The 22,898-nt window shown below is 39.3% G+C and overlaps 1 protein-coding gene, 1 long non-coding RNA gene and 1 pseudogene across 4 annotated transcripts; 2 read left to right on the top strand and 1 right to left on the bottom strand.

Moving 5' to 3' along the window:
• The first annotated feature begins 306 nt into the window (after positions 1 to 306).
• Positions 307 to 14,397, top strand: LOC146546408 (E-selectin-like). Of its 2 annotated transcripts, XM_085263578.1 has the most exons (15): positions 307 to 379; positions 475 to 547; positions 674 to 1,078; positions 1,745 to 1,849; positions 1,939 to 2,130; positions 2,285 to 2,470; positions 2,592 to 2,780; positions 2,864 to 3,049; positions 3,172 to 3,378; positions 3,504 to 3,683; positions 10,144 to 10,329; positions 10,443 to 10,649; positions 10,775 to 10,954; positions 11,061 to 11,190; positions 11,401 to 14,397. In XM_085263578.1, exons 1-15 carry the CDS (start codon positions 308 to 310, stop codon positions 11,444 to 11,446), a joined length of 2,544 nt encoding a protein of 847 aa, XP_085119704.1. In that variant the 5' UTR covers position 307; the 3' UTR covers positions 11,447 to 14,397. The 2 variants fall into 2 exon arrangements, with proteins under 2 accessions (XP_085119704.1, XP_085119706.1); XM_085263580.1 differs by lacking the exon at positions 2,864 to 3,049.
• On the bottom strand, positions 5,269 to 9,003 carry LOC146546409 (uncharacterized). Its single transcript, XR_014890600.1, has 3 exons — positions 8,901 to 9,003; positions 7,639 to 7,761; positions 5,269 to 6,376 (listed from the first exon to the last, which is right to left on the bottom strand). It is a non-coding gene; the product is annotated as an uncharacterized LOC146546409 (long non-coding RNA).
• Positions 14,398 to 17,794: 3,397 nt separating the features above from the next.
• Positions 17,795 to 22,685, top strand: LOC146546407 (E-selectin-like; annotated as a pseudogene). Its single transcript, XR_014890599.1, has 15 exons — positions 17,795 to 17,863; positions 17,955 to 18,027; positions 18,359 to 18,763; positions 18,920 to 19,024; positions 19,122 to 19,313; positions 19,429 to 19,614; positions 19,737 to 19,925; positions 20,009 to 20,194; positions 20,313 to 20,519; positions 20,617 to 20,796; positions 20,962 to 21,147; positions 21,266 to 21,472; positions 21,562 to 21,741; positions 21,814 to 21,955; positions 22,019 to 22,685. The product of XR_014890599.1 is annotated as an E-selectin-like (transcript).
• Positions 22,686 to 22,898: the final 213 nt, after the last annotated feature.

Here is a 22,898-nt window from a genome sequence, read left to right as displayed (position 1 = left end):
TGTGAAGAATATTGCAATTTTTACACATTTTTTTTAAAATATCACTCAGCTAAGGTTGTTGTCTGTTGTCAACTCAACCTGTGAGTTACAGACTGATGAACACTATGAGCTGATTGAGTAAGACGACACAAACGTTTTGAACAGGAAATGTTTTTAAAGCCTTCTGTGGAATGACGAAATACTGGACAGTATTGGAGGGGTGGGGGGAATTCAACTGATATCCTCCAGGTTTCCTGGATGATACAAGAGAAGAACATAAAAGCAGCAAATCCAGTGCATAACACTCAGAATACTTTCATCCCTACATATGAGGCTGAAACCCACAGAGTCAAACATCTACTGTAGGCTATCAGGCATACCATTTGACATGCTGAGTGGGGTATCAATTTAAATATTGTTCTTTTTAGGGCAGATTTCAGTAAAAATCTATTCAGCTTTAATTTAATGAACTTTTTTTTTATATGATGTTTACAGAATTCCTGCTTTGGACTAATTCAGACCCATGGATATAAGAGCTCGTGGATCAACTTCGCCTTTATTTGCTTAAGTATGTATATTTAATGCAACCACACCTTTAGTTAATTAAAAAGCTTTACAAATAATTTCTAAAAAATCCATCCTTTTTTTTAAACTACATTTGCATCTAATAAATATTGCTGTTCTCTATCCTTAGTGCTGTGCATGTGGACTAGTGTAGAGTGCTGGTCTTATTTCTATTCAAACAACACAATGACATGGGAAAATGCACGAAGCTGGTGCCAGGAGCACTACACAGACATGGTGGCCATCCAGAACCAGGAAGAGATCGAGCATCTTAACAACTGGCTGCCCAAGAAAAAAGGCTACTACTGGATTGGAATCCGTAAGATCAATAATGTCTGGACCTGGGTAGGAACCAACAAGCCTCTGACAGAGGAAGCAACCAACTGGGCAGAAGGAGAACCGAACAACAGCAAGAGTGACAAAAATGCAAAGATCAGTGAGGACTGTGTGGAGATGTATATTAAAAGAGATAAAGAACCAAGCAAGTGGAATGACGAGAGTTGTACAAAATCAAAGACTGCTCTGTGCTACACAGGTGAGCAAAAGTTTGGGACTAACATACTAGAGCAGCTTGTTTTAGCTGCTTCATGTTTGATATTCTTGTTCATATTTTCAATGATCTAAAAGCTTGCAATTATTTATTTGACATGTTCTTGTAGTATAATCAGTGTTGGTCAAGTTACTTGAAAAAGTAATTAGTAACTTATTAATGATTAAGTCTCCAAAAAAGTAATCCCGTTACTTTACTGGTTACTTATTTTCAAAAGTAATTAGTTACTTAGTTACTTTTGAAAAACATGATACACAACCTGAATAGGTAATACAACAATAGACCTTTCAGCCCAATTCTATTGTTTATGCATAATCCATCATATAAAATGTAATCAAATGGAAAGGCTCTTTTTAAAATTTGTTTTATTAGTTTTAATCTTTTAACTTTCTGCACATTGCATCAAGCAAAAAGTTATTTATATGCAAACATGTTTGACTTGAAGAAATTTGTTTAACATTTAAACCCATTTTCTGCACATTCCAGCACATAAAATAAAATATTTTTTTGTGTTTACACTCAGTCTTTGAAATAGATGCAAGTAAAACACAGCAAAAAATAAATAAAATCAAAGACTCAGCAGTTACTGCGTTACTGCTCATCTCTGCATATAATTAAGAAGACTTATGAAAGCATGTTTGCTTTCTGCAGCGGCTTGTAAGATTGACTCCTGTTTGCATGGAGAGTGTGTTGAAACCATCAACAGCCACAAATGTGATTGCTTTGAAGGGTTTTTTGGAGACAAGTGTGACCAAGGTATGAAAAAAAATGACCGCCTAGATTAAATCATATTTTAAGTCATGTAAAGGATTTAATATCTAATTGTGTGTTTTATTTGTTTTCAGCTGTGCAGTGTAACAAAAGCGAAGTTATTGCCCCAGAAAAAGGATCCCAAAATTGCTCTCACAAGTATGGTAGTTTCACCTATGAATCCTTGTGTCAGTATTCCTGTGAGGAAGGATACAAGCTGAGTGTGCAGAAATCTCTAAGGTGTACTTCCTCAGGGAAATGGTCAGAAAAGCCACCTTTGTGTGAATGTGAGTTGGAAATCTGCAGTAACAAGATAAATGAAGAGATGAGACATTACCCAGTAGCTACTGAAATTCTGAGATGCTATATTTTATTGATTGTTATGATTTTCTACACAGTGATGGAGTCATGGACTGATGTTTTTTCTCCTGTTGTCTACAGTGATTCAGTGTGAGAAGATGTCAGAGCCGACACATGGATCCATGAAATGCTCCGATCCTCTGGGCTCATTCAGCTATCAGTCCACCTGTACTTTTACCTGTGATGAAGGTTATGTACTGTCTGGATCTCCATCTCTGCAATGTGAAGCATCAGCAAATTGGAATGGATCCCAGCCATACTGTGTTGGTACGGCCACATGTTTTTACCTTTCATCGTTGTGTAGTTTTTGTTATTTGGAGGATGATTTGCATGATGATTAAAATAAAAGCTTTCATTTAACTCCTTCTGTTGCCTCTCTCTTTTGTAGCTGTTCAGTGCACTGCGCTGCAAAACTTGACAAATGGCTTTGTCAGCTGTGGAGAAGATGCTGATACGAGGTTCAGCTACAAAAACACCTGCAGCTTCAGTTGTGACCAAGGTTACCATTTAGTGGGAGCCAGTAGAGTGACCTGCACATCAGGAGGTACATGGAATCAGCAGATTCCTCACTGTGAAGGTAAGAGGAACACGAAAAGTATAACCCACCATCTTCTATATCATGAGGACACGTTCAATAAAATACACATGTTTCTGTGTCAGCCATCCTTTGCCAGAATCCAGAGAGAGAAGCTCCCCTCATCATGCAGTGCAGTGAATCTGAGACTGAACTGCGACCAAACTCCACCTGCAGCTTCAGCTGTGAAGAAGGTTTTGAACTGCAGGGAGCAAACACCATCAAGTGTTCTGAGGACGGACAGTGGAATGAAAACATACCTACATGCAAAGGTCTGAAAGACTAATTATATCAATATTTACTACAAACAGTGTTTACCCATTGTAGCACTTTTATTTTAAGTCTCTTTAACTATGATATATTTTATTGATCTCCTTCTGTTTCTCTTTTGTAGCAAAAGGATGTCCTGCTCCAGAGGTCCCAACAAATGGTCAGATAAGCTGCAGCCCTTCTCTGTCTTCATTTCTTAGTCATGACACACCCCATCCACTTGGCATGGTTTGTCATTTTACATGTGATGAAGGACATGAGCTGCAAGGTGCACACAGCATGGAGTGTACACATCCAGGCCAATGGACCTCCAGATCACCAACCTGCACAGGTACATGTGAACCCATTTTACCTGGATTACTTGTTGTTCAAAACGTCATTTGCATGTTCAGAATCTTACGAGCACAGGTGAGATCACTTTTTCAATATGCAATATCTTCCTTTCTTTTACAACAGCTGTTACATGTTTGTTGCTTGAGGCTCCTGAAAACGGTCACATCAGTTGCTCCAGCACTGAGTCAGTTTACAGCTCTCAGTGCTCCTTCACCTGTGACCAAGGCTACTCATTAGAAGGACCTGAGCTGCTGACATGTGGTCATCATGGCAACTGGACTGCAGAGAAACCCACCTGTCAAGGTAAACGAACAAATGTGAATCAAATAGAACAAGAACTTTAAATGCATGTAGCCGCTAAGACTGGTGGACCTAAATCTTCACCACCACCTCTTTATACATACAAGCGACAAGGGGAGTGAGCGGGTCAGCGCTCAGGGCACAGAAACTAAGCTGGCTTCAAACACCATTTACTTTCCATAAAAAAAACACAGCCAGAGTCACAAATACAAGATAAAATTCCCCGTATACAATAAAAATAGTGTTGCAACCCGCTAAAAACCCTGCCGGCAGAAATAACTATACAATATTAAAACAAGGCTAAATGAATGTTTTCCATTATGCTAAAATTACCCTCCCATAGTCCCATAATCCCACAGTCCAGCCACACATGGGCGAATGGTCCTTATATGAAAGAGACAGGAGAGGAACTTCTCTTCCGGGATGGGGAAACTCGTCAGCAACAGACCAGGGAGGGGGCTCCTATCGCAGACCTGTCTCCTCCTGACAGCGCGTCGCCGCACAGTCCCGCCCCACTCCACACCTGAACACGGCCTCCCTCGTCTCACCGTCAGATGCAGGCAGAAGGGCATCCCTGCCCTGTTGTGCATTGCAGCCATCGCCACCCACTGTTGCCGTTCCTGCATTGGGAGTGGATCGCCGAACGACTCGCGGCACCCCACAGTCAGGCAGCAGTTCCTTCCACACACGTGCAGGCTTGCACGCGCTCCTTTTTCTCCTGCCCACCTTTCGTGCGTCACTCTCTCTTCTTTTGTCTCTGCGCTCACCATCCCCTTTAACAGGTCAACCTGGCGGCTGATAGGCCACCTTGGGGAACGCCCCCACCTCACAGGTGCCTACAATTGTCTGTTTAGTCCACAGTGGGTTAAAGGAACATGGTATAACGTTAACACAAATATAAACATGAGGATAAAACCATGCAGTATAAATATCAATAAACAAACATGCAATATAAATATCCCAATAAAATCATGCAAATAAAATCAACACTACACTGTAAAAAAATATTCCGTAGAAAAACGGAAAATGTCCTGGTAATTTTCTGCCAGTACATTTTCTGTTTTTTTACGGAAGTTTGACGGACTTTTCTGTAAACGATAAAACGGAAAATTCTGTAGATTTACAGTATACTCTCTGTACTATTTACGGACATTTCCTTCAGCTATAAAACAGAAGATTCCGTTTATTCACAGTATATTTTCTGTATCATTAACTGATATTTTCCGTAAATAGAAAATTTGAAATTTCTGTTTATATTACCATTTCCAAGCACTTCTTTTCACTGTAACTCATTAAATATAGTTCTTTATATCCTTAAACGTACATTTCTATGCAATTACAACCTAGTACACCATGTACTCAAAAATTCATAAATTAAAACTTAAATTAATTTGTGCTTCGTACACAACAACATTGGTACAATTAATGTTAAATATTCTTTTATTCTCCTCAACTCTAAAACTATACTAAAATATAATGACAGCATCCATCTTGTCATAAAACTACTAAACAGCTGATACATGAACAAAATAACTCACAAGCTTTCAAATTTGAGCATTTTTATTTCCTTAAAATCAGGTTGCCCTCATGTAAATGTGTTTATTTACATTCATTCAAGTGGCTACCAAGTGTTTTCTTCAAACAGGACACCTGACAAACAAAAAATGTCATATTTAACTATATGTTCACATTTAATAATATCCATAGTACCTTTTAGTTAGAATCACTGCCTTGTGGTAGTTTTGCCTCAGCCAAATGGTTAAGGTGTGGCTTACATCCATGTCTGTCCACTTATGATACAGTATACACATGTAGTCAGTTATAGCCAAACACCTTTGATTACTGAATTACATTCACTTCATTAATGAAGTGAATGTCATTCACATTTGTGTGAACATTTGTCTGAGAACAACTCTTTACCTTACAATATAACATACTTGAGTCAAAATTTGTTGACTGTTTAAGTGGTGCCACATGAATAAAACTGAACAGATCTAAAGAAGATGTTCCTGAACTTTGGGTTTATTCGAACAGGACGGATGGATAACCACAGGACTTTTCACCATATGATAACTAAAACACAAAATAAATTAAGACAGATCACTGTCCCAAACTTAAAGATAAAAGTGTATTTACTGGACTTGTTTTGTCAGTGAGGAGCAAAGTACAATTAGAAGTGCTTGTTCTGATGAAAAGTTAAACTGTAAACAGCAGCGTAGTGAATAAGGATCTGTGTCATCCTCAGCAGTGACAACACTTAAACATCATAGTTCAAAATCCTTAATGCACACCTTTTTCTCCATGGTGTTCAAATGCTCTTAGCTGTTTAAGTAGAGGAAAAAGTCTGACATATTTCATGACCATTAAATGTTAGACAAGGCTCTGAAAACAAGGTTACGGTTACAAACAAAAACCTCTGCTTGTGCGCACAGACCCTAAATCACAACAAATAAGACAATAGTAAGGCAAATTACTACAAAGTCTTGTTACCACTCTTCATATACCAGTGTGACAAAGTCCTGAATGCAGCCTGCATGTTAGTACATCAAGGTCCATCTGAGCTTTAAGTAAAATACACTCAGCTTTTCCTTGGATTTTCAGAGTTGCTCAGTTCATACAGGAACTGCAGCAGTCGGGATTAACGTGTCGCTGTGTTGCTCCTCCAAGTCAGCCATTGAGACTAGTCGCAATTTATTCTGAGAAAAAAAAGAGAAACAACAAGTCATTTTTAAAAAGTTTGTATTTTTATTTTATTTTTTACCTAGAACATAAACAACATAAACAAAAAAGGATTAGGGCTGTGCGATATGACGATTTATATCAGATGACAATATAAAAATGTGTATGTTTCATATTATACACTATTGTTTGTTATGTGGTGTTGCAAAATAAACTGTTTATGGCAATATATTTTTCATGATTTTGATGGTCACTGTAGTGGCTATATTAATTTCTTAAAGTTCTCTCTTTCTCTTATACTTAAAATAACCACACTATGGACGGACAAGTGACTGTTTTTACGTGTACTTTCGTTACCAACAATGACGGTAAAACCATTGCGTGGCTCCGCCGTCCGCTTGTTTATTTTCCATATAAACCTTTCACAATAAAGCTCAAATGATGTACATTATTCCCAAACATCAAATTTCAGAATATGCATCAAACAAATGACCTCAAATAAAAACATGAAGTGACTATAAATGGCGCTTACAGTCACCACGCAGATGAAGGCACAGAGAATACCAGCATGACCAGCGAGGATGAGGCAGAACCAGCTAGCTCCATCAGAAGGACCAGACAAAAGAAATCGAGGACCTTATTGTTAAACAAGGGGCTACCTCTGTAGCATGGACATGGTTTGGTTATGAAAAGTCTGACACGCCCCAGAAAGCTATACTATGCAAATTATGCCACAAACTGGTCCCCACCACCACTCAAACACGACAAACCTCTTTAACCACCTACACAAGAATCACATGAAAGAGTATGGAGAGAGTTTACGAATGAAAAGCAAAAAAGAGCCGTCAGGTGCTCAAAATAATCCTTAGACTCAAATGTTAGAACAGGCTTTTCCTCGCAGCACGCCGTGAAATAAATACTCAGAAAGAAAATGGCAGCCGTTTAAACTCATGTCTAAAAATGTATAGTTTCATGCATCGGTCAAAACACTCGACTCCAGGTACACGACGCCCAACTGAAAACACTTCACATAAGTCGAGTTGCCCGAGAATCACAGAATTTACAGAAAATGCACTATTTTGTGATATATATCGTTATCAGGAGAGAAATGTCTTATATTGGGATGTGAGATTTTGGTCATATCACACAGCCCTACAAAGGATTATAATTCACGTAGAGTTGCATACACATAACACCATTCTGTTGCAACAAAAGCAGTTTATAATTAAAGTAACATACATACCTTGAAAAACGAAATCAACCACAACATTAAACTCACCTTGTGTTTGTAGAGAAGGTGGTCAGGGTTTTTCTTCATTTCCTGAGACCAGCTGCTCTGGATTATTACCAGCTTGTATCTTCATCTTTTTTTTCACTTGGTGAAGTCTTTCATTGCTCTGCACTGGAAAACCAAAGTGTGTGATCAAAGGTGAAATAAGGGATATTTTTCCACTGCAGGACTTAGAGTCAAGTAGTGATAGCTGTTGAACCATTTCTCAAATAATCTGTAAGGATCTGGATTTTTAAGAAAGATACAAATATCTCTGCTTATATTTGGCTAAAAGCTTGATATAGACAAGGCATATAAAGCCCCTGCACACCAGCACTGCGCTTACATTATAGTTCATTCAAGAAATAGTTATTATTGATTTATTATTGAATTTTTTTTAGTAATAATTATTAGTATTTAATCATATTTGCACAGTGGGGTGACAAAAATATTCCACATACTAGAAATGCTGCTCAACATTTCATAAATTACATTTTCAACAAATGCTGGAGTAAAAACACAGTTACAGGGAAAATGTGTCTGTCTATAAATATTAACTAAACATTTCTATGTGCTACAAAATAGACATGTGGTGAGGTGAAACTATACTTTCAATAATATTACCACTACAGTCTGTTAACCACCGAAATAATCTATGCTGGTCAGCTAGCTAAAAGTATTTACTTTAGCAGCCCAAATCAGAGTGCTGCTAAAGTATCATCAGCAAAAGCTAATGCTACATTAGCATTTGCTAGCGTCAGCCGGGAAGGTCTGAGGGTTAAACTAGGGTTAGTGTAACTTTGCCCGAAACCCTTTAAAGTGTACAGTAGAGCCAACTGTAAAACACGGGTATTGATACAGTACTTATGAGAGTCCTAGAATAATTTCTAGGACCATAAGTTCTCACTTTCCCCAGTTATCCACATCGCTGACTTTCGCTAATTAGCTAGTTAGCAGTCACAGCTGTGTAATACCCAGAGAGACACAGACAGCTAACTATAATATTTATGAAAACTGGTTCAGCCACTGAAGGGCAAAACTGGTGGTATCACAGTAAAAATTATTTTAACATTAACTAAAATAAAGCTTAAGTCATGTTAAACCTAAATAACAATTATTTTTTTAAAAATGAGTCAGCAAAATATTCCTGACTTGTCTGGAGACAGCCGAAACCAGTTAACAAATAAATTAACAATTCTTTCTAAATAAAAACGCAGAGTCTTTTGAAAATTATTATTTTGATAAAAGGAAACATGAGTTTTAATACTTACCACAGAAATTTGAAGGCAGTTTCTCCAACTTCAGAGTCCAAAATCCAGATGAAGCCTGAAAGAAGCCTAATGGCTGCTCTTGCGCTTACTTTTCCCTCCTTTTTGGGTTCTTTTTCCCACAATGCATTGCAGTAGTTGAGAAATACAGAAAAATACCTGTAAATGACTAATACGGAAAATTCCTTCACGTTTATACAGTAGATAGTACTGTATTTTTACGGATTTTTTTTACAGTGTATGTACCAATACACAGATTGATAAAACATAAAAACACAAATTTCCGCTGTGTGACATGCACACTTACACACTTTTTACTTCAAAATGTTCACATTAGTCATATTTCATAATGTTTGTATTGCTCCCTCTTTATAACCCACCCATTTTCTATATAATGTGGACATTGTGGAGAACGATTAATACCTTGGAGTACACTTAGACAATAAACTGGACTAGGTTAAAACACCACTACACTTCACAGGAAGGGCCAGAGTTGTCTCTATTTTCTGGGGGGTCGGAGGTCTTTCAACATCTGTCGGACAATGTTTAGAACTTTCTATGAGACTGTTGTGGCCAGTGCCATCCTCTATGCTGTTGCATGCTGGGGCAGCAGGTTGAGGGTCGCAGAAGCCAACATACTAAAAAAACTGATCTGCAAGGCCAGTAATGTTGTGGGGATGGAGCTGGACTCCCTTAGGGTGGTGTCTGAGAGGCGGATGTTGTCCAAGATAAGGACAATGCTGAATAATACCTTCCACCCACTCCATGACGTGCTGGCTAGTCACCGGAGCACATTTAGTGAGAGACTGAGATTACCAAAGACTACCACTGAACGACACAGGAAATCATTCCTGCCTGTGGCCATCTCCTTGTACAACTCTTCCATCTAATACACTGTGAAACTGCAATAGCTACACCCTTTTTGCACACGCTCAGTAAAATACCAAAGTAAAATAGCAAATAAAATAACAAATGACAAAGTTTACAGGTTAGTCAAATGTCAGTTATATATATTCCACCCCTGTAATATTCTTCATATTTATAATTCAGTGATTGTATTTATTAATGCTATTTCTTAAATTTGTAAACTCTGTAACATATTGTATTATTTAAATAGTTTAGTCTGTTACTGTTACTGTCTTGGAGCAACTGTAACCCACGTAATTTCCTTAGGGATTATTAAAGTAGTCTGATCCTGATATATCATGAGGACACGTTCAATAAAATACACATGTTTCTGTGTCAGCCATCCTTTGCCAGAATCCAGAGAGAGAAGCTCCCCTCATCATGCAGTGCAGTGAATCTGAGACTGAACTGCGACCAAACTCCACCTGCAGCTTCAGCTGTGAAGAAGGTTTTGAACTGCAGGGAGCAAACACCATCAAGTGTTCTGAGGACGGACAGTGGAATGAAAACATACCTACATGCAAAGGTCTGAAAGACTAATTATATCAATATTTACTACAAACAGTGTTACGCCAGTTTTTTTTTTTGATTGATTATGTCATGACATATTAGTAATATTTTACTCTTTTGTTTTTGTAGCAAAAGGATGTCCTGCTCCAGAGGTCCCAACAAATGGTCAGATAAGCTGCAGCCCTTCTCTGTCTTCATTTCTTAGTCATGACACACCCCATCCACTTGGCATGGTTTGTCATTTTACATGTGATGAAGGACATGAGCTGCAAGGTGCACACAGCATGGAGTGTACACATCCAGGCCAATGGACCTCCAGATCACCAACCTGCACAGGTACATGTGAACCCATTTTACCTGGATTACTTGTTGTTCAAAACGTCATTTGCATGTTCAGAATCTTACGAGCACAGGTGAGATCACTTTTTCAATATGCAATATCTTCCTTTCTTTTACAACAGCTGTTACATGTTTGTTGCTTGAGGCTCCTGAAAACGGTCACATCAGTTGCTCCAGCACTGAGTCAGTTTACAACTCTCAGTGCTCCTTCACCTGTGACCAAGGCTACTCATTAGAAGGACCTGAGCTGCTGACATGTGGTCATCATGGCAACTGGACTGCAGAGAAACCCACCTGTCAAGGTAAATGAGCAACAACAGATCAAATGGTACACAAAATGTAAATGTGCACACTTACAAATCTCTGTTCAAAAGTTCACATTATTCACGTTTTACAATGTTTCCACAGCTCCTGCTCCAGTAGCTGCAATTACTGTTGGTGTGGCAACAGGGGCTACTGCGTTGTTATCTGGTGTGTTTATGGCTTTGTGGCTCTTGAAAAAAATGAAGAAGAAAGCTGACGCATATGAGCTGAGCAGGTAAGAGAAGGATTCACCTCTTTGTTTCCTTCATCTTTCTTTTGAAGTTTGTTGTGTTCTCTGCTGTGTTTCTGAATATGTTGACTTTGAAAAAACTGAAGACCAAATCAGTTATGTATGAACTCAGCAGGTTAGGTTTCACCTCTTTTCAAAACTGTTTTTTAAGTTTGTTGAATTTAGTTGCTCATATTCTTCTCTCTTTTATTACAGCAACTCTGACATAGAGGCTCCTCTACAGAGCTACAAAAAGCAGTGACAGCCTGATGTAGAAGACATTTCTGTTCTTTGTAGACAACTACAGACAGTATATATTTCAAAACAGCAATGTGAAAATATGAATCATATATACTAATTTAAAAGGAGTATAAAATAAGTAAACCCAGTGTCACAAGAAGTGAGCGGATGTGACATTTGCAGATTATATTATAGGCTTGATCATATTTGGCTGAATTTTTCAAACAAAATGTGCTGACATATATTTCCTCCAAAAGGGAGTTTTAAATTGAACATATTGTTCTACAACTTAATGCAAATGCTGGGAAGGTGGCATTATCCATGTTTTTGTAAATATTATATAGCATCGTGTGAATCTTGTGTGTATAACGTTGTGTTTTGTTAAGTTACCATTACACTTTAAAACTGATATGTTATATTTTCAGTCCTAGATGGTTGGAAATGTTGTGGTATACATGAAAAACTAAGAAGAATTCATTTTAAAAAAAATCATCCAGAGAACATTTTGTTACATATTTTATTTTTTAATTCCTTGTTCAGCATATTGCTAATTAAAAATGAATTGGACACTTATCCTTATCTTTGGTGGGTTTTAATGCCAACACTAGCAAAATGTGTGGCTGCTGGGGAAAGATTAGGACAATAATAAGTTGGAACTCTGTCACATCTTCCACTTAATTATTACATTAACAGCTGTTCTGAATGTTTCCAGGTAGTTGTTGGCTGAGACAACTCAGTTCTAAACATATTATTACTCTATCAAAACAATGAACTGAACCCAGGCCAGGCAGTGGTGCCAGATCCATAGTCATGGCGGTGATCCAAAACTAAAAGAATTACTACCTAGTCTCCATCCTACCACAGAAATATTGTTTCTTGTATTTCTTGACTGTATTCATCAGAAACCCCACGAATAAAAGTTGAACTTAGACTGGAAATAACAACACATTGGCAGGTTATGTTGTGTGGCAGGTAGGATGTAGGACCCAAATACAGGACTCACAGACACGAAAGGATGAACTCAAAAAGGAAGCTTTGTTGCGCTGTAGCAAACACATACTAGAAACAAAATTCAAAAGCAGAAAACTAGAAACTACGGACAAGGAACATAAACACTAGGAAACTAGAAACTGGGACGCTAGAAACTAGGTGCAAGGAAACACAAAGCACATGGAAGTGGTACAACACAAGAAAAGGGAATGGAAAACACAGGGCTTAAATATACAAGGGAGTAATGAGAGAATGGGAAACAGGAGGGAACCACAGCTGGGACTAATAAGACATAATGAGACAAGGGGAAGCACTGACATAGGACACAGACTTTCAAAGTAAAACAGGAAACACGAGAAAATCACAAAGACGCAGACCCTGAGACCAAAATCCTCGGACTAAAAATATAACACAAGCAGAACCAAAACCCATGAATAACAATAATCAAAGAATTGAACTAAAACACACACAAAACACTGGGCCACAGACCCGGTACCGTGACACACATGAACCAACCGGTGTCGGGGTCATTACTCAAAAAACAGTAATGAATTATATATTATTTGTTTCTCTTCTGAAAAGTAATTCAGTGCATTACTTAATTACATAATTCATATGGACTTGATCTGGCTATTGCTCAAAGCATCCTAAAGTCATGCACTCTTCGATGATTTTTACTTTAGATAGATAAATAGTCTGATATAAGCCATTTCATTTGTGCGCAAATGTTGCCAAAGTTTGTTTTGTGTGCCAATTATTTGTAGTCAACATCAGTGGGTGTTGGATTCAGCCAAAGCAGCTCTTTTTGTTACCAATTCTGTTCATAATTTTCATGGACAGAATTTCTAGGTGGAGCCTAGTAGCTGAAGGTTTCTTCCAAGGTGGCCTCAGGATCTCATCTCTGCTTCTTGTGGGTGATGTAGTCCTGCTTTCTTCATGAGGTGGTGGTCTTACACTGGAGCAGTTCATGGCCAAGTGCGAGAATAAGATTGAACTCTTCCAAGTCTGAGTCATATGGCCCTGAAAAAGCCTGAAAACAGTTGAGTTTCCACTTTGGGTTAATGTTGAGTTGCTGCCCATAGTGGAAGACCTTTAATATCACAGAGGTCTTGTTCACAGGTTAGAGGAGAGGGAAGAGGGAGATTGACAGATGGATTTGGATCATGGCTACAGTGATGTGGACACTGCACTGCATGGTGAAGGGAGAGCTGTCCATAAAAGCAAAGCTGTCAGTTTACTAGTCGATCTATGCCCCCACCCTAAACTATGGTTATGAGCTTTGCAGTCCTGAATTTTTTCTTGCTATTTTCCTAGCTGCCATCACGTGTGACAACACTGGGCTCTTGCTTGTGCAGGTAGTAAATTAAAATTTTAGATATAGTTAGATATAGCAGTAAATACTAACAAAAATCAAGGCTGCTACATTGATTCCAATTCTATAAAATCATTACAGTTTATTATTACCAATGACCAGAGCAGTAGCACTACTACCACATACTTATATCACATTCAAAATGCCCATCCAAAGAGTGGTACATGCAGCAGCACATTGGTACTTTTAGTACAATACATTACAGATGGTACATCACTTGTTTTTGCCCTCAACTGTGGAATTTTCCACTCTGCTTGTCCTGATAACAGATACCATAACTGCTCAAGTGAAAATTGAGAAACACTGAAAACAAACTGTCTGAGCTTCAACCATTTAATGGTTTGACTTATTGTTTCTTTGCTTTCCAGTAAATCCTTATTATTATTATTATTATTATGAAATTATTATGATGGCAGTAGTAGTGTCAGACTGATATACCATGCTTTATGACTGCATGATAAAAATAAGAGGTTTATTTTGGGGGGATTTTGTCTGATACGTTGCAGCTGTAAAGGCTCTGTATAATATGTTGTAAATTATGTAATTTCCTACACCATCTCTTTATCAGTATATGTTATATACAATATTTCTGTACAGTCCTTTCAAAAATAAATGTGAATAAATACAATATAAATATCATGGTACTTTGTGTCTGTGTGTTTATGTGTCTTCAGAGTGCTATTGGTGTTTGAGTGACACCCTTCCTGGAAGGAAGCTGTGGAAGAAATGATATTACAATGATGATCATTGGCGAAGTCCCTGGTGGGAAGATAATACTGTTTTGCCATTTGGTGGAAACATCATCACACCAAACCCAAACCCCATATTCATAACCCTAGCGATAGCCCCATGACCCTAACCCTAATGATGTTTACATCCTAACCCTCAACCCTAACATTGAACCTTTGTTGGATATTTTCCTGAGTGGACAATAGCAGGGTGTTTTTTCCATGTTGCAAAACTATGACGTCACAAAAATATGATTAGTAACTTGCAGTGTTAAACCTGGACCAACATTAATTATGGTGATGCAGGAACAACACCAACATGAGGATATCAGATACATCATCATCAGATTGCACCTAATGAGGTTCCAAACTGGGTACCTGCAGAGCCAGATAACATACCCTTTCAGGACTGTGTGGAGATACATTGCAAGGAAGAGATAAATGGCCTGTATTTGTATAGCACTTTACTAGTCCCTAAGGACCCCAAAGCGCTTTACACATCCAGTCATCCACCCATTCACACACCGGTGATGGCAGCTACATTGTAGCCACAGCTACCCTGGGGCGCACTGACAGAGGCGAGGCTGCCAGACACCGGCACCACCGGGCCCTCTGACCACTACTAGTAGGCAACAGGTGAAGCGTCTTGCCCAAGGACACAGCGACCGAGACTGTCCAAGCCAGGGCTCGAACCGGCAACCTTCCGATTACAAGGCGAACTCCCAACTCTTGAGCCACGATCACCCCAAGAGAGACATAACCAAGTGGAACAATGAGAAATAAATGCAGTAACAAGAAAGAATCTGTCGCTACACCTTTTCCTTTCCCGAAGCTCTTTCCTGACTGTTATTTTAGCATTTATTACTTTTAGGTTGTAAATTGCAATCTTGTGCAAACATTAGTCCTTTAGTGTTATTGCATACTGTATGGAAACCATGTGAAAATACAACTGTCAGCGTCATTCTAGTTTCCAAGGATTGTTGTTATATTTCTGAGTTGCACAAACCACTAACCGCACAAAATTACTAACTTTTTATTCTTAGTTTGTCTTTTTATGTGCCACAAAAAGAGATATGCTGTTTTTCGTAAACTGGAACACATTAAAAAATAACAGCTCTTGATGTTCTCCCACTCCCCCAGTCCATTCTCTGGTAGCGTAAATTTATATCCATTTCACGAAGTTTTATATTGTAGATTCTTCAAAATAGCCACCCTTTGATCTGATTACTGCTTTGCACACTCTTGGCATTCTCTCGATGAGCTTCATGAGGTCGTCACCTCAAATGATTTTCCGACAGTCTTGAAGGAGTTCCCAGAGATGCTGAGCACTTGTTGGCCCTTTTGCCTTCCTTCTGCGCTCCATCTCATCCCAAACCTTCTTGATTGAGTTTAGGTCAGGTGACTGAGGAGGCCAGGCCATCTTGCGCAGCACTCCATCACTCTCCTTCTTGGTCAAATAGCCCTTACACAGCCAGGAGGTGTATTTGGGGTCATTGTCCTGTTAAAAAATAAATGATGGTCTAACGAAACGCAAACTGGATGGGACTGCATGTTGCTGCAGGATGCTGTGGGAGCCACGCTGGTTCTTTTTGCCTTTAATTTTGAATTAATCTCCAACAGTGTCACCACCATACCACCCCTACAACATCACTCCTGCATGCTTCACAGTGGGAACCATGCATGTAGAGACCATCCGTTCACCTTTTCTGTGTCACACTGTTTGCGACTGCACTTGGGGACATATTCAAATGACTGACTGACTGACTTCCAGTTCTTAAAATAATGATGGACTGTCATTTCTCTTCATTAGCTGATTGGTTCTTGTCATAATATGAATTCCGATTTTCCAAATAGAGCTGTCAGCTGTGTACCAACCTGACTTCTGCACAAGCCAACTGATGGTCCAAACCCCATTAAGAAGGCAAGAAATTCCACAAATGAACCCTGACAAGACACACCTGTGAAGTTAAAAGCATTTCAGGTCACTACATCATGAAACTCATTGAGAAAAGGCCAAGGGTTTGAAGCGCTGTCAACAAAGACTTTCAGAAAACGAAAATATAAGACATCCATCCATCCATCCATTCACTTCTGCTTATCCTTTTCAGGGTCGCGGGGGGCGCTGGAACCTATCCCAGCTGTCATAGGGCGAGAGGCGGGGTACACCCTGGACAGGTTGCCAGTCTGTCGCAGGGCCAACACACAGGGACAGACAACCATTCGCACTCACATTCATACCTAGTGACAATTTGGATTATCCAATTAACCTATCCCCACAAGCTGCATGTCTTTGGACGGTGGGAGGAAGCCGGAGTACCCGGAGAGAACCCACGCAAACACGGGGAGAACACGCAAACTCCACACAGAAAGACCCCGGCCTGATGTTGGAATTGAACTCAGGACCTTCTTGCTGTGCGGCAACAGTGCTAACCACCGTGCCACCGAGCTGCCAAGATAAGACATATTTGGAGTTATTTATAGATTTTTTCTTTGCTGCATAATTCTATATATCTTGCTTCAGATATTTGATTTCAGCATGCATCTACAATGTAGAAAGTAGGGAAAATAAAGAAAAACTATTAAAATGAGATGGTGTGTCCAAACTTTGACTTTTGTAGTGTGTATGTATATATATTTTTATAAACCTGAACCAAAGAACCGACCTCTTTCTCAAATTAATATATTTTCTTTTTATTTTCATCTTCGACAATTCCATGCAAACCTTTCCCCATCCAGATCAAGGCTCTAACCATTGTTTTGATCTGTTTGGGTCTAAAGGTCTAATCTTTTCCTGCTTTTTGGCTTTCTGTTGGTGGGCACACCCCAACTCATCTATCAAGCCAGCAGACCTTGGAGCTATTCTCTTCCTCTACATTAATGTACGGCAACAGGAAACTGATAATTTTTAAAAACTAATATTTCAGATGTCGAAGTTTAAAAAAATAGTTTTGACTGTTTATCATCGTTACACAGTGTCTAGCTTAGAAACACAACAATTTCAGTGGGAGTAGCATGAACATGCAGTCACCCCATTTGTCACCCCGATTAGCTGCATTGTTGCAGAGCCAAGTAAGCCCCATCTCACCCTAAAAGTCAACCTGGGAGTTCAGTACTGAGAACGACCAGCCAATGCTTTTGTGCAGGAAATGTTTTTAAAGCCTTTTGTGGAATGGAGCAGTATTGGGGGGGATTCCATGGAAACCTTCCAGGTTTCCTGAATGACACTAGAGAAGCGTATAAAACCTGGAAATCCAGTGCGTAACGCAGAGAATCATCCCTACACATACTAAGGCTGAAAGCTAGAGAATCAAGTGCCTTCTGGAGTTTATCAGGCATATCATTTAAAATGGTGAGTGGAAGGGATATCAATTTAAATATTATTCATTTTAATGTAAATTAATTTGGTTTTAATTTAATGCACCTTTAAATTATTTTTACAGGATTCCTTCTTTGGACTAACCCATGGATATAAGAGCTCTGCCTCATGGATCAACTTCGCCGTTATTTGTTCAAGTATGTACATTTATTGCCAGAAGAGCCTTGAGCGTCTCAATAAAAAGTTTTAGAACCAGCTAGAATAGGATTGCCCTGTGTTCACTGTACATGTATGACAAAATTGTGGGTGCTCCACACCAAGTGTGCAGGAATAAAATATAAATAGTAAGACAGCAAAAATAAACAACAAATAAGAGAAATTTATACAGGATGAAGAATATATACGGGAGGGACAAAGGCACCCAATACTAAAAACACTCATTAGAGAGCAAATTAGTTAATAGAATTTTTTTAAATCTCTCCTTTTCTCCCCATTTACATCTACTATATGTCACTGTCTCTATTTAAGTGCTGTGCATGTGGACTAGTGTAGAGTCTTGGTCTTACTTCTACTCGGACAACGCAATGACATGGGATGATGCACGAAGCTGGTGCCAGGAGCACTACACGGACATGGTGGCCATCCAGAACCAGGAGGAGCTTGAGCATCTTAACAACTGGCTGCCCAAGAAAAATGGCTACTACTGGATTGGGATTCGTAGGATTAATAATGTCTGGACCTGGGTAGGAACCAACAAGCCTCTGACAGAAGAAGCAACCAACTGGGCAAAAGGAGAACCGAACAATAACGAGGGTGACAAAAACACAGGCATGCATGAGGATTGTGTGGAGATGTATATTAAAAGAGACAAAGAACCAGGCAAGTGGAATGACGAGAGATGTACAAAATCAAAGACTGCTCTGTGCTACACAGGTGAGCAAAAATCACACTCTTGAAAAACTAATTTTTGCTGCTGTGTTGCTGTTCTTTAATAGGTGATCTACTGATCTGAAAGTTAAAAATGATGTTTCTGACATATTGTTTTAGTATATTTACCAACCTTTATAGAAGTACCTCTGCTTTTTCCAGCGGCTTGTAAGATTGACTCCTGTTTCCACGGAGAGTGTGTTGAAACCATCAACAGCCACAAATGTGATTGCTTTGAAGGGTTTTTTGGACACAAGTGTGACCAAGGTGAGAAAAAATCTGATAGCGTAGTTTAAATACATATTTTAAGTCATGTAAAGGATTTAATTAATATCCAACTGTGTTGTTGTTTTTTTGTTGTCAGTTGTGCAGTGTAACAAAGGTGAAGTGGTTGTTCCAGATAAAGGACATGTAAATTGCTCTCACAAGTATGGCAGTTTCTCCTATGACTCCTTGTGTCAGTATTCCTGTGAGGAAGGATACAAGCTGAGTGTGCCAGGACCTTTGAGGTGTACTTCCTTAGGAAAATGGTCAGAAAAACCCCCTACATGTGAAAGTGAGTTTAAGTATTAATAGCTTATAATATTGCTACTACTTTTTGTTACTTTTATTATTTTCTACACAGTGATGGAGTCATGGCGTAATGCTTTATTCCCCTCTGTTGTCTACAGTGATTCAGTGTGAGAAGATGTCAGAGCCGACACATGGATCAATGAAATGCTCTGATCCTCTGGGCTCATTCAGCTATCAGTCCACCTGTACTTTTACCTGTGATGAAGGTTATGTACTGTCTGGATCTTCATCTCTGCAATGTGAAGCATCAGCAAATTGGAATGGATCCCAGCCATACTGTGTTGGTACGGCCACATGTTTTTAACCTTTCATCATTGTGTAGTTTTTGTTATTTGGAGGATGATTTGCATGATGATTAAAATAAAAGCTTTAATTTAACTCCTTCTGTTGCCTCTCTCTTTTGTAGCTGTTCAGTGCCCTGCTCTGCAAAACTTGACAAATGGCTTTGTCAGCTGTGGAGAAGATGCTGATACGAGGTTCAGCTACAAAAACACCTGCAGCTTCAGTTGTGACCAAGGTTACCATTTAGTGGGAGCCAGTAGAGTGACCTGCACATCAGGAGGTACATGGAATCAGCAGATTCCTCACTGTGAAGGTAAGAGGAACACGAAAAGTATAACCCACCATCTTCTATATCATGAGGACACGTTCAATAAAATACACATGTTTCTGTGTCAGCCATCCTTTGCCAGAATCCAGAGAGAGAAGCTCCCCTCATCATGCAGTGCAGTGAATCTGAGACTGAACTGCGACCAAACTCCACCTGCAGCTTCAGCTGTGAAGAAGGTTTTGAACTGCAGGGAGCAAACACCATCAAGTGTTCTGAGGACGGACAGTGGAATGAAAACATACCTACATGCAAAGGTCTGAAAGACTAATTATATCAATATTTACTACAAACAGTGTTACTCCAGTTTTTTTCTTGGATTGATTATGTCATGACATATTAGTAATATTTTACTCTTTTGTTTCCCTTTTGTAGCAAAAGGATGTCCTGCTCCAGAGGTCCCAACAAATGGTCAGATAAGCTGCAGCCCTTCTCTGTCTTCATTTCTTAGTCATGACACACCCCATCCACTTGGCATGGTTTGTCATTTTACATGTGATGAAGGACATGAGCTGCAAGGTGCACACAGCATGGAGTGTACACATCCAGGCCAATGGACCTCCAGATCACCAATCTGCACAGGTACATGTGAACCCATTTTACTTGGATTACTTGTTGTTCACAACTTCATTTGTATGTTAATGACATGAAAGTCACATTTTTCTGTCCTTTACAACAGTTGTTCGATGCCCGCTGCTTGAGGCTCCTGAAAACGGTCACATCAGTTGCTCCAGCACTGAGTCAGTTTACAACTCTCAGTGCTCCTTCACCTGTGACCAAGGCTACTCATTAGAAGGACCTGAGCTGCTGACATGTGATCATCATGGTAACTGGACTGCAGAGAAACCCACCTGTCAAGGTAAAAAAAAAACAACAACAACGGATTAAAACAAACAACAAATTTGAGATATAAAAGCTTCACATTATTCCCATTTAATAATGCTTTTATAGCTCCCTCTCTATAACCCACCATCTTCTATACAATGAGGGCACATTCAATAAAATACACATGTTTCTGTGTCAGCCATCCTTTGCCAGAATCCAGAGAGAGAAGCTCCCCTCATCATGCAGTGCAGTGAATCTGAGACTGAACTGCGACCAAACTCCACCTGCAGCTTCAGCTGTGAAGAAGGTTTTGAACTGCAGGGAGCAAACACCATCAAGTGTTCTGAGGACGGACAGTGGAATGAAAACATACCTACATGCAAAGGTCTGAAAGACTAATTATATCAATATTTACTACAAACAGTGTTACTCCAGTTTTTTTTTTTTTTTTGATTGATTATGTCAAAATATGTTAATAATATTTTCCTATTTTCTTTTTGTAGCAAAAGGATGTCCTGCTCCAGAGGTCCCAACAAATGGTCAGATAAGCTGCAGCCCTTCTCTGTCTTCATTTCTTAGTCATGACACACCCCATCCACTTGGCATGGTTTGTCATTTTACATGTGATGAAGGACATGAGCTGCAAGGTGCACACAGCATGGAGTGTACACATCCAGGCCAATGGACCTCCAGATCACCAACCTGCACAGGTACATGTGAACCCATTTTACCTGGATTACTTGTTGTTCACAATTTCATTTGCATGTTCAAAGTGACATCTTCCTGTCCTTTACAACAGCTGTTACATGTTTGTTGCTTGAGGCTCCTGAAAACGGTCACATCAGTTGCTCCAGCACTGAGTCAGTTTACAGCTCTCAGTGCTCCTTCACCTGTGACCAAGGCTACTCATTAGAAGGACCTGAGCTGCTGACATGTGATCACCATGGCAACTGGACTGCAGAGAAACCCACCTGCCAAGGTAAACGAGCAACAACAGATCAAAGGGGAAAGCAAAAGTTCACACTATTCACATTTCACTGTGTTTCCACAGCTCCTGCTCCAGTTGCAGCAGTCACTGCTGGTGTAGCCACAGGAGGGATTGCCTTCCTCTCTGGTGTGCTTATGGCTATGTGGATCTTTAAAAAACTGAAGAAATCAAACAAGTTTGAACAGGTTAGAAAAGAATTTACCTCGTTTAAATCATATATGTGTCTTTTGGGGTTTTCTGATTTTTCCTCTTTTCTCTTTTATTACAGCATCTCTGACATAGAGGCTCCTCCACAGAGTTTCCAAGAACAGTATTGACAGCCTAATATAGCAAAAACGTGCTATAATAGAAAACTACAGATGGTTTTACGCATTATGTGTAAATTATCATTGTAGTGCATAGCAGCAAATAATTTGATATAGAATTCATGTAATATTTATTTTCTTAAAAAAGCATTATTTTTTAAGGTGGTGTGTGTGTGTGTGTGTGTGTGTGTGTGTGTGTGTGTGTGTGTATCCCAAACTCTACAGTCTGTTGATAATGAGGGCCCTGTGCGCTCCCTACTACACCTAGCTGATCCAGTAATTGCTTTTCCTCCTCTGCATTTATCATCATCTGCCTGTCCTGTCATGATAGCTGAGTGTGTGTGTGTGTGTGTGTGTGTGTGTGTGTGTGTTCTATTTTTTGACTTTGTTACTGTAACACTTCAAATTTGATGTTTTTTATCTGCTGTTTTCTATGTTCGGAAATGTTCTGATATTCAAAAATATACGGAGGACTAATAAAAAAGTTCAGCCAGTTGTGTCAGTGTCACCACACTGGTAGGAATGCTTAGCCAAGCAGGATGTGTAGTGGTGGGATGTGTAATAGCCTTCTGTGGAGCCAGCCTTCATAGATTGACTCATGATTTCTATCATAAACCAATCTAGTTTCCCAGTTTCAGCCATGACCTTCTACAACCTTCTGGGGTTTTTTTCAGGGGTTGAGGAAGGATGTGTTTTGAAAAATTCCCAGATCTCTTGCCAAAACATCGACCTTTCCATCATAAACTTCATGACAAAGCAGAATAAACATATAAAAGTGAGCGGTATTCAAAGAAGGAACAATTATATTCCTAGGTATTCTTTTTTTCTCTCCCAGAGTTCATT

Source organism: Mchenga conophoros, linkage group LG23, assembly GCF_057382185.1.
Source record: "Mchenga conophoros isolate Kocher_MC1m ecotype Shallow Benthic linkage group LG23, M_conophoros_male_GT1.1, whole genome shotgun sequence".
Lineage (NCBI taxonomy): Eukaryota > Metazoa > Chordata > Actinopteri > Cichliformes > Cichlidae > Mchenga > Mchenga conophoros.
This window is presented reverse-complemented; position numbering and strand designations above follow the sequence as displayed.

Coding starts and splice junctions, on each gene's coding strand:
- LOC146546408 (XM_085263578.1), top strand. CDS start 308: ATGAGGCTGAAACCCACAGAGTCAAACATCTACTGTAGGCTATCAGGC. Junction 1,850..1,938: donor TGGAGACAAGTGTGACCAAG/GTATGAAAAAAA, acceptor ATTTGTTTTCAG/CTGTGCAGTGTAACAAAAGC. Junction 3,379..3,503: donor CAGATCACCAACCTGCACAG/GTACATGTGAAC, acceptor CTTTTACAACAG/CTGTTACATGTTTGTTGCTT.